This window comes from Jaculus jaculus, chromosome 3 (genome assembly GCF_020740685.1).
Source record: "Jaculus jaculus isolate mJacJac1 chromosome 3, mJacJac1.mat.Y.cur, whole genome shotgun sequence".
Lineage (NCBI taxonomy): Eukaryota > Metazoa > Chordata > Mammalia > Rodentia > Dipodidae > Jaculus > Jaculus jaculus.
The window spans coordinates 150,949,254-150,967,655 of NC_059104.1; the positions used below are offsets into that span (position 1 = coordinate 150,949,254).

Consider the following 18,402-nt stretch of genomic DNA (forward strand, 5'->3'; position numbering starts at 1 on the left):
ATAAGAGCCACAGCTCTGGGCTTAGTTGCTGTTCTCAGATGGTGTGAAGAAGGTTCGCTGACGCTTGCCCTTTGCTCTGCATTTCAGAAAGCCCGTGGGGGCTGGGCCAGTGTCCTTTGGCACTCTTACACTGAGGTGAGATGGAATGAGGCCTTTTTGTTGACAGGAAAGCTGTGCCTTCTTATAGCCTAACCCAGAGCCTTAACCTTTCATTCTCCAGATACCATTCTTTTCCCTTCCTCAGTCTAAGAGCTCTCACCACTGACTTCTGGAAAGCCTGGAATTGGGGAGTCACCAGGTTAACAGGATGGGAGTTGAGGTCAGGCTCAAGTCCAGCTTGGTTGAAATCACAACTTGGCCACTTGGTAAACATGTGACCATAAGCAAATCCAAACATCTTTTTAAGTTCAGTTTTTCATCTGTTAAGAGGATAATCATAGTAATGATACAAATCTCACAGGAGTCTCAGACCTAAAACATGCTCAGTAAATGTTAGTGTTTTTACTGTCGCATCTTCCATACATGAAGGCTTATGGTACGTTGGCACGCACAGGTGAAGTATAGTTTTTAACATCATTTTCCAGCATCTGTAGGTTGATGTTTATAACATGATGAAACACAATCACATCAGAACAAATTGTTGGCATACTTTATCCTTCAAAGCACCGCTGGGAAAGAATTACTCCTGAAGGCACCAGTCAGCTCTGGTCCCATGACTGGAGGAGGTGCATGTCCAAGTGACCCTGGAGACTGATACTAAGTGCCTCACCCTAGAGCCCACTCAGGTGCTTCTTAAACATTTCCTGCTATGTATGGCCTGTGGTATTAAAAACCACGTAGGTACCTGGAGAGATGGCTTAGCTGTAAAGGCGCTTGCCTGTGAAGTCTAAGGACCCAGGTTCAACTCCCCAAAACCTACGTAAGCCAGATGCACAAGGTGACGCATGAGCACAAGGTCACACATGCGCACAAAGGTGACGCATGAGCACAAGGTCACACATGCGCACAAGGTGGCTCACACATCTGGAGGTCGACTGCAGTGGCTAGAGGCCCTAGCTTGTCAATTCTCTCTCGCTCTCCTGGAGTTCAATTGCAGTGGCTGGAGGCTCTGGCACACCAGTTCTCTCTCTTGCTCTCTCATTAAAAAAAAAAAAAGTAGGTGACTTCTGTTATTCCATCAGGATTATTGCAAAGAAAATCATCGGCTCAGACTGCAGCAGGCTAATGAAAGCATACGACATTTTCACCAGCATCATAGTATTCAGATGGTGAGTAGTTGAGGGAAAAATGCTTGTGTTTGCATAATGTGAAACTCTGGCCTAAACCTGTGGAAAAACAAGTTCCTCTGCCCCAACCGGCAGCTGTCTGCCCTGCTTCTCCAGTTCTAAGCACAGATGAGGGGTGGGTATGTTGGGCGGGTGTGTTAGGTTTGCTCCTTTCTGTTAACAAAGAGATGACTAGAATTCCAAGCAGTTTACAAATAGACCTTTGCTTAACTATAGAAAAGAGACAAGATAAAAGAAGAGGAGCAAAAGAAAAAGGAATGGATAAACCAAGAACGCCAAAAAACCCTTCAACGATTAAAAGCCTATAGAGAGGTAAGTTCTAGAAATAATCACGTCACCTCTTTTTTTTCTGGGCAGACAAATAAGTATCACCCAACCTAGGACACAGGATAAAGTGTTATGAACAGCTAACTCTGAATATGAAATGTTTAAAAATACTATTGTTTGTGGTATGTCAATAAAGAACAAAAAATTAGTATAACATTGTTTCAAAACCACAACATAAAACAGCTGGATATTTTTTTTCTTTCATTAAAAAAATTTTGTACTTATTTGAGAGAAAGAGAGAGACCCAGAGAGTAAGTGAGTGTGGACACACCAGGACCTCCAGCCATTGCAAATGAACTCCAGATGCATGTGCCACTTTGTGCATCTGGCTTTATGTGGGTACTGGGGAATTGAACCCAGGCTGTCAGGTCAGGCTTTATAAGCAAGCGTCTTTAACCACTGAACCATTTCCCTAGCCCCCATTTATTTATTTATTTATTGCGACAGAGACTTACTATACAGCCAAGGCTGGCCTTGAACTCAGTCCTCTTACTTCAGCCTTCTATGCTGGATTTGAGGTGTGCCCCCGTGCCTGGCTACCTGTTTGGGTTTCTGCTCTACTTTCTGATGGTGCTTACTGTGCCCTCTAGGATTTGGTCTGGCAGGGAACATTGAAAATAGTTTAACTGCCCTCCAGACTAGCTGGGTTTTCTCCTGTTTATAATAAATCTTTGAAATATCACCAAGAAAAAGCAATGTGATCTGAGTGACATAAGTGCAGTGAAAACGCTGTTAAAGGTATACAGGAGTTGGTTTTCTTTCTTTGTAAGGTCCTTTTCTTTTCTTTATTCCTCTTCTTTTTTTTTTTTTTTTTTTTGAGACAGGGTCTTACTTTGTAGCTATGGATTACCTATAACTCACAGCAATCCTCCTGACTCAGCCTCCTGAGGAGCTGGGACTACAGGTGTGAGCCATCACAACCTGTTAGGGTTGGGTTTTCTATTTTGTTTTAAGTAAATTCAGATTGAAGAATATAATTGAATTTATCAACTAACCTAGACCTGTTCTCATTCCCATTCCTGGGCATGAATGCCAGTGGGCAAGATAAACTAAAGGGCAGCTGCATGAATCTCAAGGATTGTAGTGACAAAGCAGAGAACTGGCTGGCTCCTGCTGTCACCAAGAGGGTGTTCACAGAATGGAATCTGGCAGCGCAGCCCTGACTCAGGCAGATTAGGAAGGTGGCTGGCAAGGCAGATAATGGGCCTTTTAAACATGGGCGGCGCAAAGATGGAAGAGAGATTACAGTGACAGAATCAGTCTCCGGAGTGTCCAACAGGCCAGAACAGTGAGCTGCAAATCTAACAAGTTGACCTTAAATTGGGATACATCACTGTTTTTAGTTCCAGACAGCCCCTATGAAGGCGACTACTCATGGAGAGTGGTAAGAGGAAGGTGCCTAAGTGGCTGAACTTGGGGGAAGCACACAGAACAATCTAGCAACTGGGAAGAGTCCTATGCAATCAAAGATCTGTGAGGTCTGGGCCTTGCTGTCATTCTTCTGCTGTTTGCCCTGAAGAAAAGACTGTCAGGGAAGATGGATGGACTCCGAGTTCATCACAAATTGCATGATGTGTTTTAGGATTATGTTGTGCCCCTTTTTTGTTAGTTTACTCAAGTCAGATTCTGTTTTTGAGAAATACTTGTGTTCTTTGCAGCATAGCGCTGTGTGTCACAACTTGTGTTTTGTTGGCTGACCTGTGCTTTCTTTAACACCCCAGCAGTTTCCTGCGGGCCTATGGGTTAGTTAGTTGTTTTTAATCAAACTAGTATCCGAAAGACCAGAACTTTGCAAACTTGGATTTTTTTTTTAATTATGAAATTTACTCCAAGCCTAAAAGTTAGAGCAAAAAAAATACCCATTCGGAGCTGGAGATGCACCTCAGCGGCAGAGCACTTGCCTAGCATGCGCGAGGCCATGGATTTGAGCTCCAGCCCCCCCCCCACGTGCTCATGCATGCCTGTGCACACTAAGGCTGGCTGGGAGTGGTGGCACATATGTGTCATCCCAGCACTTGGGAGATGGAGGCAAGAGGATCAGGAGTCCAAGGTCATCCTTAGCTACATAGTGAACTGGAAATTAACCTACATTACTTGAGACCCTGTCTCAAAAAAAAAAAAAAAAAAAAAAATCAAGAAATAGCCAGTCCCTTTGATATTTACTCTGCTGGTAACTTTCATAGTTTTTTTTTTTTTTTTTTACATGTTTATAGCCCGAATCCTTCTTTTATATTCTAGCATTTCCATTTGACACTGTATTCCATTTTTCTAATACCTCAAACTTTGCACTATTCATGATTTTTTTTTATGCTTACTGGGTCATGCTTTAATAGGTTTACCATCGTTTTTTTCAACAAACTTCCTATTTCTGGCATTCCAAGTTCCTGATTTTTTATACTAAAAATGTTATGTGATTATTTTCATCTAAACATATCCTTTCTTGAATGTAAGAGCCAAAGGAAGGGTAGGACTCCTTACAATGTGCTCCTCCAGATACAAAATGGCCTGGTTATCCATGACCTCACAGTGCCTGACACTACCTACATAAGACCATCATAATAGGAGGAAAAGATCAAGACATCAAAATAAAAGAGAGACTAATTGAGAGGGGGTGGGGATATAATGGAGAATGGAATTTCAAAGGGGAAAGTGGGGGGAGGGAGGGAGTTACCATGGGGTATTGTTTATAATCATGGAAGTTAATAAAAAAATAATAAATAAATTAAAAAAATAAATATACCCTTTCTCATCTTCATTTTATTAGTAAGAAAGCAATACTTCGTCACTTGGGCAAAGAACATAGGTTGGTTTTTCTTCTTCACTATGTAGCCATGTCCAGTGAAATGTTTATTTTTTTATTTTTTGAGGCAGGGTTTCACTGTAGCTTGGGTTGACCTAGAATTCACTATGTAGTCTCAGGGTGGCCTCTAGCTCATGGTGATCCTCCTACTTCTGCCTCCCGAATGCTGGGATTAAAGGTGTGCGCCACCACGCCCACCTGAAATGTTTATTTTTAGTTCATAAAAATAGATTTAGGGCTGGAGAGATGGCTTAGCAGTTAAGCGCTTGCCTGTGAAGCCTAAGGACCCCGGTTCGAGGCTCGGCTCCCCAGGTCCCACGTTAGCCAGATGCCCAAGGGGGCGCACGCATCTGGAGTTCGTTTGCAGAGGCTGGAAGCCCTGGCGCGCCCATTCTCTCTCTCTCCCTCTATCTGTCTTTCTCTCTGTGTCTGTCACTCTCAAATAAATAAATAAATAAATTAAAAAAAAATAAAAATAAAAATAGATTTAGAAACAGGTATGTCTGTGAAAGTGACCAGGAGCTGTTCTGTGAGTTAGACTGTACTATGTATATGTTAGTGTATAGATTTATTTATAAGCAATTTGAGCATTTCAGTAGTCTCCATTTGTGGCAGGTTTCTCACAACAGCTTTTCATTTGCAGAAAAGTCCAGCTCAGTCTATGCTGAAAACGGATCCAAGTCTGCCAGGCAGATGCTCCCGGAAGACATCCTCACCAGTCAACCCAGCCTCCAGCAAAGCCAGAAGTGCTCCTCATTTACCTGAAGTTAGGAATGTGAAAACCCCCGAGCTCCAAGACTGCCCTCAAGATAGTCCTGTCCAGGTTTCTGTTCTCCTTGATGACCAGACAAGCTCCAGGTCTAACGAAGAACTGTCACAGCTTCCCCCCCAGCTTCCTCTCCCTCCGCCTCCTCCACCTCCTCTGCCTCCTCCACCGCCCCCTCTGCCTGCTCTGTCCTCATCCACTCAAGCTGCCACTCATCAGAACTTAGGCCTCAGGGTTTTAGCACCAGAGGACCAGCCAAATTCTCTAATGTGCGAGACCGCTGCTGAAAGACACCGTGACAGCTTGGCAAGTTTTCAGTGTCCAGGTGAGCCACTGGGATTGTGCTTGGCTCCCTGTGAAGCTGTTAAGCGGAAGAGTTCTAGCTGTAGAAGCCATCAGCTTCAAATCAGAATCTTTTCCAAAATTCTGTAGTCTTACAATATCCCAGTATCTGTTGCCGTGAGTTATTATATGTATTGCAGTTATTCAGGCAACATCTGAGCTTGACAAATGCTAACTCAGCCAAAAAAAAAAAAAAAACAGCCCCCAAACCTCTGTACATTCACTGATCACATGGCATGGCATTTCTGAAGCTATTAAAGAACCAGTCTATTTCAGTTTTCCGTGGACTTAAGTATGGGCTTGAGTCCTGGCAGTGTTCTTTCAGAGTGGCCTTAAATGATGCTTACTGTGCACCTCTGGTCCTTTACAGAGCTAGATTGTATTTAAAGGAGACTATTGCTTGGAAATTATTGTAAAGATATATTAGCTAACATGTAGGTTCTTACAGAATAACAGAAAAAGGTGGACCACATTTTGTCTTCACATCAAATTCACTCCAATATTTTGTTTAGTGAGAACTTCAGTTCTCCTGCACAGTTCTGATTATGACTTTAGATAATGCCTATTGAAAAGGCTGCCTTAAACCTGCCAAGACTCACAGCCTGTTGCGTTGGGGTGAGGAGATGAGGTAAACCTTAATAAAATGCTTTGCTCTTGTCTCCCGTGCTCAGAGCCAACTTCCTACTAGGATAGGAATGTGAGCGAAGCGCACGTCAGGCTTGCACACTGGCTCTGGTGTCACTGTATCCAGAAGAAGGAAGATGCCTGCACTATTAGGTGGAGAAGGATCAGCCTCTCTGCGGGCTTTGTAACATCCTGAATTGGCAGTGAGAGTTGGTGTGTCTGTGCCTAGATTAGACTTTGGATGTGGCAGATCTGGGGGTGGGTATGACCAGCACAGGGATTTTTTAAAAAAATATTTTATTTATTTATTTTCACGCAGAGAGAATCAAATGAGAGAGAGAGAGAGAGAGAGAATGACAATGAGAATGTACACACCAGAGCTTTCAGCTGCTGCAAATGAATTCCAGATGCATGTGCCACTTGATGCATCCGGATTTATGTGGGTACTGGGGAACTGAACTCCTTAGGCTTTGCAGGCAAGCACCTTAACCACTGAGCAATCTCTCCAGCCCACCAGCCTGTTTTATGCACACAGTTTTTGGGAGTTCTGTTTAAATCACAAAACACTGCTTTGTCACATTCTGGAAAGTAGAAAGTGTATATTAGAATCAGAAAAGCTTTTGATTGTGAAACTTGTCTTATTACTCCTAGAAGGGATTTGTCATTAGATAAATGTTTAAATCCCAAACAAAACAGATCTTTTTTTTTTTTTTAGCCATAGCATGCCCCTTTGATCCCCAACTGGTAATGACTGTTAATTTTTAAAGGTTACCTGGAAGAAGTTGAAATTAGTCACAATCATGTCCCTCTGTCCAGCTGGTGATGAAAGATTTCACCCCCTCAGGGTCTCAAGGTGCCAGAGTGCAAAATAGCTTTTTACCAGCACTTTGAAACTCTGAGCTAATTTGTGTTTTGACAGCATTTCACACCCTCGGAAATAGAGCGTATAGCCCCCTCAAGGTAAGGTAGGTGGAATTAAACGCACTGTGTACAGGAAGATGTGTCAGCGCCCCCCCCCCCCCCTTCACTGAGCTACTGATTAGCACTTCACTTTAAGCCTTTCCGTGTGTGGAAACCTACTCGCTTTATTGTCAGAGAATGAATCATCACTGACTAATCCAGGGCTGAAGTTAGAGAACACCAGAGTAAATTCTTAAGACTCGTTTTTAAGCGGAAAAGGAAGATGGAGATGGAATTTAGAGGGAGCTAAATTATGCCCAGTAGGTCAGATTGTCTCCACCCTAGGCGTCCATAATTCTTTAGGGTGTCTTAAAAAAACAACAACAACAACCCATTCCAACAAAAGGTGTGTATGACTGTGCCTGTGAGTCACTATGGATTTGAAGAAGTCAGTGGGAAGTCAGTAGTCAAGATAAAACATTGGCCATTAAACTATCCTAGATTCATTCAAGCAGGGTGCTTATTGATCCAGCAGGTAATCAAACCACTGTTGACTGGCTTAGTGGAATGTATTTGTTTAAGGCATGGCATTAACTGGTGCGTTTTCCGGAAGCCTTGTCCTTGGTAATGCTCGCTCTGTGTGCTCAATTTCAGGATCTATGGATGAAGTGTTGGCCTCTCTAAGGCAAGGCAGACCCTCTCTCCGGAAAGTAGAAGTACCCGCCCTGCCCCCTCCTCGCATGCCAGTCAATGAGCAAGTTCTGGCTGCCATCCGGCAGGGGGTCCAGCTGAAGAAAGTGCACCCAGACTCTGGTGTGACCTCCAGCAAGAAGCCCCCCAGTGACCTGGAAAGGAGCATCAGGGCAGCGCTGCAAAGAATCAAGAGAGTGTCCGCCGACTCAGACGAGGACAGCGACGAACAGAGCCCTGGCGAGTGGGATCGCTAAGGTCTTTGCAGATGGCATAGGCAGACAGGCCACACTGCCACTTAACACCTCAGAAGACCAGCAAGACTTTGCACAAGACACTGTGGCTTTGAGGTTGTGGCTGTAAAGATGACAGAGTAGAGACATAGTGACTGTCACACACGGACACATAGGTGGATGTGAATGTCCCTGGCATGAAGAACAGTACCTACCTAATGTGTGCCAGGGGCTCTAGAGTCATGGCCTGATGCTGAAGGAAGTTTACGCTGGCAAGCCGTCCATTAGACTACTGACTGTGTCCTCCTGTGTGTATGGAATAGTGACTTCTCAGATTTAGGGGCTTGAATGTGACCCTTATAATCACAATAAATTACTTATATTTTAAATATTTAAGTGAAATTTACTTTGTATATCAAATACTTTGTAAACTAATAATAGACAACTATTTGTAACGCATCCATGTACAAGGAAATGGAAGCACAGTATCTGACACACTGTAGAAGGAAAGCCTTCCTCTTCTAGGTGGCTGTAGTCCTCAGTCTCATTGGATTACACTTCAAGACCAAACCAGTCTGGATTGAATATTGCTGTGGACATGAGGGGGTGAGAGTAGTGGTTTTAAGTTACTTTGATCAGGAAATTTTGTGTATATTGGGGTAATTTTTTTTTATTAACAATGAATAATTTTCTTTAATAAATGTGATAAAAAAAAAAAGAAAAGAATGGGTCAGAGTGCCCAGGACAGAGCATTGCAGGGCCAGTGCAAACAGAATAGGACAGGAGAAAAGAAAGGAAGAGTCCAAGAGGTTAGACAAGAACTGGTTAGGAAAATCAGGGTTTCCCAGACCTGCCATTTGTGACCCTCAACAAAGACTGTCAGTGATAAGAGTAACCAAGGAGTCTTTTTTTTTTTTTTTTTGCAATGGGTGGTTCTGGTGTTGTGTTGCAGTCAGGTTCGCATTGCTGGCAGAAATCACCCGACCAAGAGCAGCTTGTAGGAAAAAAGGGTTTATTTTGGCTTTCAGACCTGAGGGGAAGCTGCATCATGGCAGGGGAAAACAAAGACATGAGCAGAGGGTGGACATCACTCCCTTGCCAACATAAGGTGGACAATAGCAACAGGAGAGTGTGCCAAACACTGGCAAGGGGAAACTGGCTATAACATCCATAAACCCATCCCCAACAATACACTCTCTCCAGGAGGTATAAATTCCCAAATCCCCATCAGCTGGGAACCTAGCATTTAGAACACCTAAGTTTATGAGGGACACCTGAATCAAGCCACCACCCTCCACCCTTGGCCCCCATAAAATAACCATACATGATATAAAATGCAATGCATTTAGTCCAACTTCACAAGTCATCATAGTTTTTAATTAATCCTAATGATGTTAAAATATCTGCATAATCCAAGGTCTTTTAACTGAGCCATAAAACCAAAATAATCCCCCCCAAACCCATAATGGCACAGAATAAACCCACTGCAAAAGATGGCATTGGGAATAGTAAAGAAATATTCAACCAGTATAAGTTTTAAACAGGGCAAACATCAAACTCTGTAGCTCCAAGTCCAACAACTCTAGTAACTGACAAATCTCCAAGACTGATAATTCTAACCAGCAACAAGTCTCTGGAGTTCCAATTCTGCCCCTCCAGCTAGGCTACTCACAGTCATAGAAAACTTTTCCAGGGTAGGCAGCTCTCCTTAGCAGCCATCTCATGGTCCCAGCATCTCCACTGGGTCTCCACTGCAACCCACGGTTCATCCTCATGGCTCCATCAGGTCTCTATGCAGGCAGTCCTTAGCAGACCTGCTTTATACTGCCCATGGCTGTTTCCAAAACACAAGACTGTATTATAAATTCAATGACCCTCTCTTTTCTTCATTTCTAATACTCCATAGTACCAGGTGGGGTGCCAATTTGTTAATCCAGGGGGTTATAAAGCAGGCTTTAGAGAATGGGATACTCTTTTAGCTGTCCCAATCTCAGTGGTTGTAATCTCTCATACAATTGCAGCTGAACGGGCAGAAGTTTTGGTCCAAAGATTTCATTTTTTTCTGTGCTTTATCCTTCTGCCCACACCAGTCCATTACACACTGCAATTCTGCACAAGTTCTCAGGACATAGGCATGACAGCAAGCCTCTCACACTAACTACTTCTAGCCCAGTCCAAGCAAAGCTGTTTCTCACCTTCATAAGCCAAACCTCATAGTACATAGTTCTTAACTACATTCAGGTCTTTCAGCTCTGACCAGAATAGTCTATCAAACAGTACTTACAACACTGCAAGGCTTCTCTTAGGCCAAGGTTTCAAATCCTTCCACATTCCTCTTGAAAATCAGCTCCAAAAGGCCAGAGCCACATAGTCAGGTGTCTAGCAGCAAATGACACCACTGCTTGGTACCAACTTTACAGACTTGAGGAGAAGCTCCATGATGGCAGGGGGAAATGATGGCATGAGCAGAGAGGGGACATCACCCCCTAGCCAACATAAGGTGGACAATAGCAACAGGAGAGTGTGTCAAACACTGGCAAGGGGAAACTGGCTATAATACCCATAAGCCCGCCCCCAACAATACACTGCCTCTGGGAGACGTTAATTCCCAAATCACCATCAGCTGGGAACCTAGCATTTAGAATGTCTTAAGTTTATGAATTAAACCACCACATGTTGTATGTAAATACCTACCTGGCTTATGTAATAGTTTCTTCACCTTAGAGCACTCCTGTACTCCAGCCTGCTGGCCTAAGACAGGAGCCAGCTGCAGAGGGGGCTTAAGCAGCCAAGAACACAGCTGCACAGTGACTTCTGCGCACAGGGCAACTGTGCAAGTCCCCTGTTCCAGGCACATGAGAAAGGGAGGTATAGCTGGAGAAGGGGACTGAGGACATCTCCAAAGATTTGGGCTCCATCCCTAGGGAGCATGAAAGCCCTCCCAACAAAGACAAGCCTTTGAAACCCAGAATTGCATGGCTTGGTACAACTGCACTTAAAATAGAAATTAAGTTAAATGAAGGAAAAACAGAGGTTGTATTTTTTCCATTGCTGAGCCGAGGACTGGGATTAATGCCTCCTACACATTGGGAAAAGGTGGTTCTGTGCCTGGCACAGATTTTGCCATGTAAATAGCCTGTTGAAACAGCTCTGGAAAAAAAAAATCTGTTCTAGTAGGATGAGTCTCTGAGATTAGCTTTTTGTCCAGTAGCCAGGCAACAAGAATGAATTTTCACCGCATTCTATAGAAAACTAGCACCTGCCCAAGAACTGCGCATTGTGGGCTGAGAAAGGCAGTATGTGGCACTTTGAGGCAGAATATGACCAGCTGAAGGGCAGGGGCAGGCACATGCTCCAAACTCATTCTCTTCCAAAGACTGCGATATTTTCCCCCAGGTTGCCACTTTCAGTCTATCTGAAAGTGGCCATGGAGGACATCAGTCTACTGGAGGACATGAAGGACTTCCAAAATACCTTGTTAAGGCACAAAGGGCTGCTGAAAGATTCTTGGCAGCTTATAAACACACACAAACATTTTACTGAATTATGTATTTCTACATAAATAACTCTATTACATCAAAGCCAGGTAAAAATAAAGGTGTACAAGTATTCAAGGAAACTATTTCCCTAAATATAAAAGGCTCATTTGCCAAATAACAGCAAACAGGGACACACAAAGCAAGAACTGTCAGATACATAAGAGAGATGGCAAAACAGCAAGCAGTGGGAACAATCTTTTCTTTTGTCTTTAATTGAATCAAGTAAGTAAAAATTAAAAATCCATAACAGTATACTTAGCAAGGTCAAATCAATACATGTAGATTGAATATTGGTGCCTTCAGAGAAATACTTTTGTCCATTTCCCTGGGGATCTTCATTAAAACCAAAAATTATTAGGTCCAAACAAAACATCAATAAACTCCAAAATGCAGAAATTGTACAGGCCATACCCTCTTTGACAACAAGGCAGTAAAACTAGAAGTTTGTATACATGTTAAAAACAATAGCATATCAAACCACCTGGAAATCTAAAAGTATAATTTAAAATAACTCTTCAGTAAAAAATAAAGTCAAATCTGAAATTATAAATTATTTATGACATTGAATCATACATATAAAGATATATTTAGAGGAAAAGCCACAGCTTTCAATGCTAGTTACTGTGTCTTTTATTAAGCAAGAAAAAGTTAAAATGCCATTTGCCTTGAAAAAGTTTCAATAAAGGTAGAAATAAAAGCAAAAATAAGAAAAATTAACATAATAGAATAGAAAATTAAGTTATAAATCCCAGAGTTGGTTCTTTGAAAACCATTAATAAAAAGTAAACTAATTTTTGAGAAATAATCAGAAAAAATGGAAAGTGTAGGTGTACAAAAAGCAAGGAGAAAGAATAATGTAACTGTGGCAACAATTTGGAAAATTTTTTTTTTTTGGTTTTTTGAGGTAGGGTCTCATGTTAGTCCAGGCTGACCTGGAACTCAGCATATAGTCTCAGGGTGGCCTTGAACTCACAACGATCCACCTACCTCTGCCTTCCAAGTGCTGGGATTAAAGGCGTGTGCCACCACGCCCGGCTTGGAAAGCCTTAACAAAAAAATTATTTGGGGAATTTTAAGTTGCCAAAAATCTTACAGAGTAGGAAGGAAGCTTGAAGAAGTTAATGAGCATGAAAAAAATTTGAATTATCAAAGGATTATTTCTTTAAAAGGCACTAAACTTGGACAGTTTTACACATGTTATAAAAATTTTAAAGAGCAAGAAATTCTAAATATTATTTGAACTATTTCAGGGCATAGAAAAAGATATAGAAAACTTCCCAAGATCTTTTTTGGGGGGAAGTTAACATAAAAATACTTGACAAAGACAGCAGAAAAATTGCAACTACCCATCAAAATTCAAAAAAATAAAATGAGCTAACCAATTCCAAAAGAGTATTTTCTCATTGTAAAGCTCTTATTTTTATTATACAAGTAATACAAGTTGTCATAGAAAACTCAGAAAGCACAGAAAAGAAACAAAATAAAAATCTACCATGGGCCAGCCAATCACAAATAACCACTGTTAACATTGAAAAGAGATGCAAATTAAATGAATAATGTACCATGACCATATCAAAGTTCTGTAGAAATGTAGAGAGGGCTTAACATTGGAACATTTACTACCATGACTCATACTAGAGAAAAGAATCTGATCAGCTTGACAGATGTGAAAAGTCATTGAATAAAGTCCCATCCACTACTGATCAAAATTAACAAGCCATAAACAGAAGGGCACTTGAATATCTTACTAAGGATCAAAGCTATACCTTTTAGAAACACTAGAAATATCTTGAGAAAAATATATAAAGAAGTATGTATAAGACCAGCACAACTCTATATACATTATTTACCCTTGTTCTAAAAGTGGTTAGTGGGGTAAGAATGGAAACTATGTAGATAAATCACTATCAATGTCAAGAACCAAGGAAGGCAAAAGAAATTAACAGCAAAACCATTAGAGTGAACAGAATTCAGTAACTGACTGACTATAAATCAAACAATCACCAGGTTAAATAAATGAGTATATAACCACACACCACTCTTATGCAGATGTAAAAATGAGGTAGATTGATGCTTACTGAAGATATCCAAGATCTATTGCTAAGTGAAAAATTCAAGGAGCAGAAGAGCTGTGACATACTGTCAAAATGATAAAACAGACTTTTTGGGGGAAAACTGAAGAACATACAGTAAAAGCTGTTTATCTTTGGACAGAAAGACTTTATAGGAAACTTTCACTTTATATGTTTTTTTCACATTTAAATTTTCACATTTAAGTAACTTTTGTTTAGTGTCTTAAATTAGAAAACCAAGGGATTAGATTTTCATTAAACAGTGTAGTCGTACACATATATGCTAAAAATACACAAATGGAAAAATGTTTCATTCATGACAATTGCCACAACTAAAAAATCATCTCTATTAGAAAAAAGAGACTGAGGGAAATGAAACTAAATATTATAAATTTACCAAAATGAAAGGGAAAGTACTATAAAATGTTAATTCTATTATAATACATAAATTATATATAATTCAATTTCTAATCCTTTAAAATGTTAAAAATGGCTCCTGGGTTTGTTTTGGAAACATAAACATGCAAAGTATACTAGAAATTTTATTTAAAAGTTTGATTAATGGGTCATTGAGCCTAAAGTTATGGTAGACAAAACAGTGTGGTACCAATGCTAGAATATTCAGGCAGATAACAGACTACACTAGAAAGTTCCAAAGCACATTTATAACAGCATCTTTACTGGAGACATCTAACAGGAGGACTGGGTAAGTAGTAAGAATATAATTTGATATTAGTAGAGAGAGGATAGTTTCCCCCAAAACAATGTTGGTGCAATTTAGAAAATGAATTCCAAATAGAACAGATTTTTATTTTTTTAAGACAAGGTCTCAGGTAGCTGAAGCTAGCCTTCAACTTGCTATGTAGCTGATATGGGCCTTGTTTTTTTTTTTTGTTGTTGTTTGTTTTTTCAAGGTAGGGTCTCACTGTAGCCCAGGCTGACCTGGAATTCACCATATAGTCTCAGGGTGGCCTTGAACTCATGGTGATCCTCCTACCTCTGCCTCCCAACTGCTGGGATTAAAGGTGTGTGCCACCATGCTCTGCTCAATGCCTTGAATTCTTGATCCTTCTTTCTCCACCTTCTAAGTGCTGGGATTACAGGCATTTGTTCATAGGCATACAGTTTAGTCCAGCAATTTAACTGTTTAACTATAGTAACCATAAAGGACAAGATAGATTTGACTAAAAAATTTTTTTTAATTTTAATTTTTTAGCAGTGTGCATGTAAGAGAGGGAGAGGGAGAGGGAGAGAGAATGTATGTGTGTATGGGCATGCCAGCGCCTCTTGACACTATAAATGAACTCCAGACACACGCAACACTTTATGCATCTGATGCTATATGGGTACTGCAGAATAAAACCCTGAGCCAACAGGTTTTGCAAGCAAGTGCCTTTAACTGCTTAGTCATCTCCCCAGCCCTTCCAAAGATTTTTCTAAATACCATATACACAACTTAAATTCTTAAAAAAAAATTTTTTTTAAGAGAGAGAGAACCTCAGCCACTGCAAGCAAACTCCAGATGCTTGTGCCACCTAGTGGGCATGTGCGACTCTGCACTTGCTTCACCTTTTGTGCATCTGGCTTATGTGGGATCTGGAGAGTTGAACATGGGTCCTTAGGCTTCGCAGGCAAGCGTCTTAACTGCTGAGCCATCTGTCTAGCCCCTAAATTCTTTTTATTTATTTGAGAGAGAAAGAGAAAGAGGCAGATTGAAAGAGAGAGAGAGAGAGAGAGAGAGGCAGATCAAGAGAGTGTGTGTGAATGGGTGGGCCAGGGCCTCTGGCCATTGCAAATGAACACCAGATGTATGGGCCACCTTGTGCACCAAGTTTTACATGGGCACTGGGGAAATGAACCTAGATCCTTGGACTTTTTACAGGTAAGTGTCTTGACTGCTAAGCCATCTCTCCAGTCCTTAAATTCTTTATATTTGTGAAAAAAAATACCTCATAGAAATCAATGAGACCATTGTATATAATGGCCTACACCTGTAATCCCAACACATCTCAGAGACTGAGGCAGAAGGAATGCCACAATTTCAAGGCCAGTGTGGTTTATACAGTGAATTCTAGGCCATCCAGGGCTATCCAGTGAAACCCTGTCAAAAAATAAAGAGAGAAGGGGGAGGAGAGAAAGAAAAAAAAAATGAATAAGAAGACTAGACATATTATGAGAAAAAGTGGCCGATGCTGAACAGAAAAACTATAGTTAAAGATTTCTGCTAATGAGGGATATATTTTAATCAAACTTTCCATTTTTAAAACTCTTGCTTCTATGGTAATGACAGGATTCAGAGAGGGTAGGATACTCTCACACACTGCTAGTGTGGATATAATTCAGTGCCATCTTTCTGAAAGGAACTCTGAAGCAGTATGTATTTAAAATCCTAACAACGAACATGCCTTTTTTTTAAAATTTATTTATTTGAGAGTGACAGACAGAGAGAAAGACAGATAGAGGGCGAGAGAGAGAATGGGCGAGCCAGGGCTTCCAGCCACTGCAAACGAACTCCAGACGCGTGCGCCCCCTTGTGCATCTGGCTAACGTGGGACCTGGGGAACCGAGCCTTGAACCGGGGTCCTTAGGCTTCACAGGCAAGCGCTTAACCACTAAGCCATCTCTCCAGCCCCAAACATGCCTTTTTTATTAGTCAAAATAGGGATATGTTAAGCTACAGTAAAAAGGTTACTCTGAAATCCCAGTGGTATATCACTGAAGGTTTTTTTTTTTAAATTTTTTTGTTTATTTTTATTTATTTGAGAGCAACAGATAGAGAAAGAGGCACAGAGACAGACAGAATGGGCTCACCAGGGCCTCCAGCCACTGCAAACGAACTCCAGATGCATGTGCCACCTTGTGCATCTAGCTTACATGGGTACTGGGGAGTCGAGCCTTGAACCAGGGACCTTAGGCTTCTCAAGCAAGTGCTTAACCGCTAAGCCATCTCTCCAGCCCCCATTGAAGGTTTATTCTTTAGTCATGCTATGTGTCTATGGAGGCTGGTGGGTGAGGGGAAGGGGAGCTGTTTCATCTGTCATTTAGGGCCCCCGGCTATGAGAAGTTCTCCTCCTGGGATGTCACCATGTGCTAATGCACAGGAGCAGAGATGCTGAAGCCATGTGCATGGGCAGTTTACAGCTACAGGTTCATGTGTTGCTTCTGCTCACACCTCATTGGCCCGAGTCAGTCACGAGACCCTGAATGACGGGCTACACAGAGCTTGGCATACCCAGGAAGGAAAGGAGCCAGGGATATGGAAGAATCACAGAATTCCAACTTCAGAAACCTACCTTAAATAAATGTTCTGAAAAGTTTACAAAAATGTCAGAACAATTTCATCATGTCCTGAATTGGAACAGTAGAAAAGTGAAAGCAGCCTAAATACCCAAGGTACAACCTATGTCACTGTTAAAAAGGATGTAATTACATAGTTACTGATAGAGAAACTTATAAATAGTATTGAAAGGGGAAAAAAAAACAAGTTTCAGAACAGTATGTTTAACATGATTATACTTCATGGAAAAATTCATAAAGCAAACACAGATGCATGGGGAAAAAGTCTAAACAGATATATACCAAAATGTTAACAGTGGTTATAATCAGATGGTGTAACAGGTGATTTTTTTTTCTTTTCACTTATCTTTTTTGTCACCAAAAAAGCATTTAAAAAGCAATGAAATGATACTCACAGATGAGTTTGCTAACCTAACCACATTTATCATTAAACTCTTACAGCTGACGGAAGAAAGGTCTGCTGTCACATCATGAGCCACTGCCACGGTGGATCTAGTCAGGGCTTCCTACTAATAGTGGCACCTGAGGGTGGACACGGCAACGCGGCTCTGACAGCTGTGCAGTATCCGTCCTGCCAATCACCTGCGGAAATGCATGAGTGTGGACCCTGCAGCGTGCCCTGGGAGACCCCTCTGCAGCAAGGGCTTCACTGACAAAGAGATCAGGACACTGTACAATTCCACAAACAGCAGAAGACCCACAAATTCTTCTTGTAGAAGTTCCAGAACATACACCACCACCAGAAAGGGCTAAAAAGACGTCTCTTAGGTATACAGATTTTTTAATATATATAAACATGGAACACTTCACAAATTTGTGTGCCATCCTTGTGCAGGGGCCATGCTAATCTCCTCTGGTATACAGATTTTAATTCTTCCAAGTTGTTTTTCCTGCTTTGCTTGCTTCCTCCCTCTAACATACACACACACACACACACACACACACACACACACACACACTCCCCTAAGCTCACCAGAACATTTCATCCAGCTCAAAATACAAAATTCTTGCCACAGTCACCTTCTTGCCAGGTCTGAACTCTTGAGATAGGTGTAAGGAAAAGACATGTATATAACACACATTTTTACTCAGAACTACCACTCCATGCCGTCACACCCACTGTCCCCAGAATACAGACTGTGATTTTTTTTTTGGTGGGGGGAGCCATGTACTCAGAAATGAGAGTCCATTTAAACTGTGCATATTATTTAAAGGATTATACACATTAATTTGTAAGATGCTAGTTTATATCACAAGTGCTTCAGAACCCAGTGATGCCTCCATGAATTAAAGAATTGTAGCTTCTAGAAGGGTGGATGGGACAAGAAACCCACTTTCATTATTAGAGAGAGCAGTGTCTGGCTCCCAAAAGGCAGCCTCTCCCTCTGAGCGTCTACACTAGCTCAAGTCATGGTTGCCTTATTTCCAAGGGCGCACCTGGCCACTGCTAGGTCCCACCATAAGGTCTGCTGGGGTTGGGTGTCATCCAAAGCTGCCCCTGGTTCCTATAGGAAAGACTTCTCTAT

At 41.5% G+C, this 18,402-nt stretch overlaps 1 protein-coding gene and 1 non-coding gene across 2 annotated transcripts in view; one reads left to right on the plus strand and one right to left on the minus strand.

Moving 5' to 3' along the window:
* Positions 1-8,357, plus strand: part of Whamm (WASP homolog associated with actin, golgi membranes and microtubules) — a 30,042-nt gene extending 21,685 nt beyond the window's left edge. The window contains exons 7-10 of the mRNA XM_045146109.1: positions 1,182-1,268; positions 1,503-1,598; positions 5,057-5,504; positions 7,700-8,357. Coding sequence (XP_045002044.1) covers positions 1,182-1,268; positions 1,503-1,598; positions 5,057-5,504; positions 7,700-7,992 — 924 coding nt within the window. The 3' untranslated portion in view covers positions 7,993-8,357. The remainder of the gene's footprint in view (positions 1-1,181; positions 1,269-1,502; positions 1,599-5,056; positions 5,505-7,699) is intronic.
* Positions 8,358-17,666: 9,309 nt separating this feature from the next.
* LOC123459736 lies at positions 17,667-17,774 on the minus strand. Its single transcript, XR_006636485.1, has one exon. It is a non-coding gene; the product is annotated as a U6 spliceosomal RNA (small nuclear RNA).
* Positions 17,775-18,402: the final 628 nt, after the last annotated feature.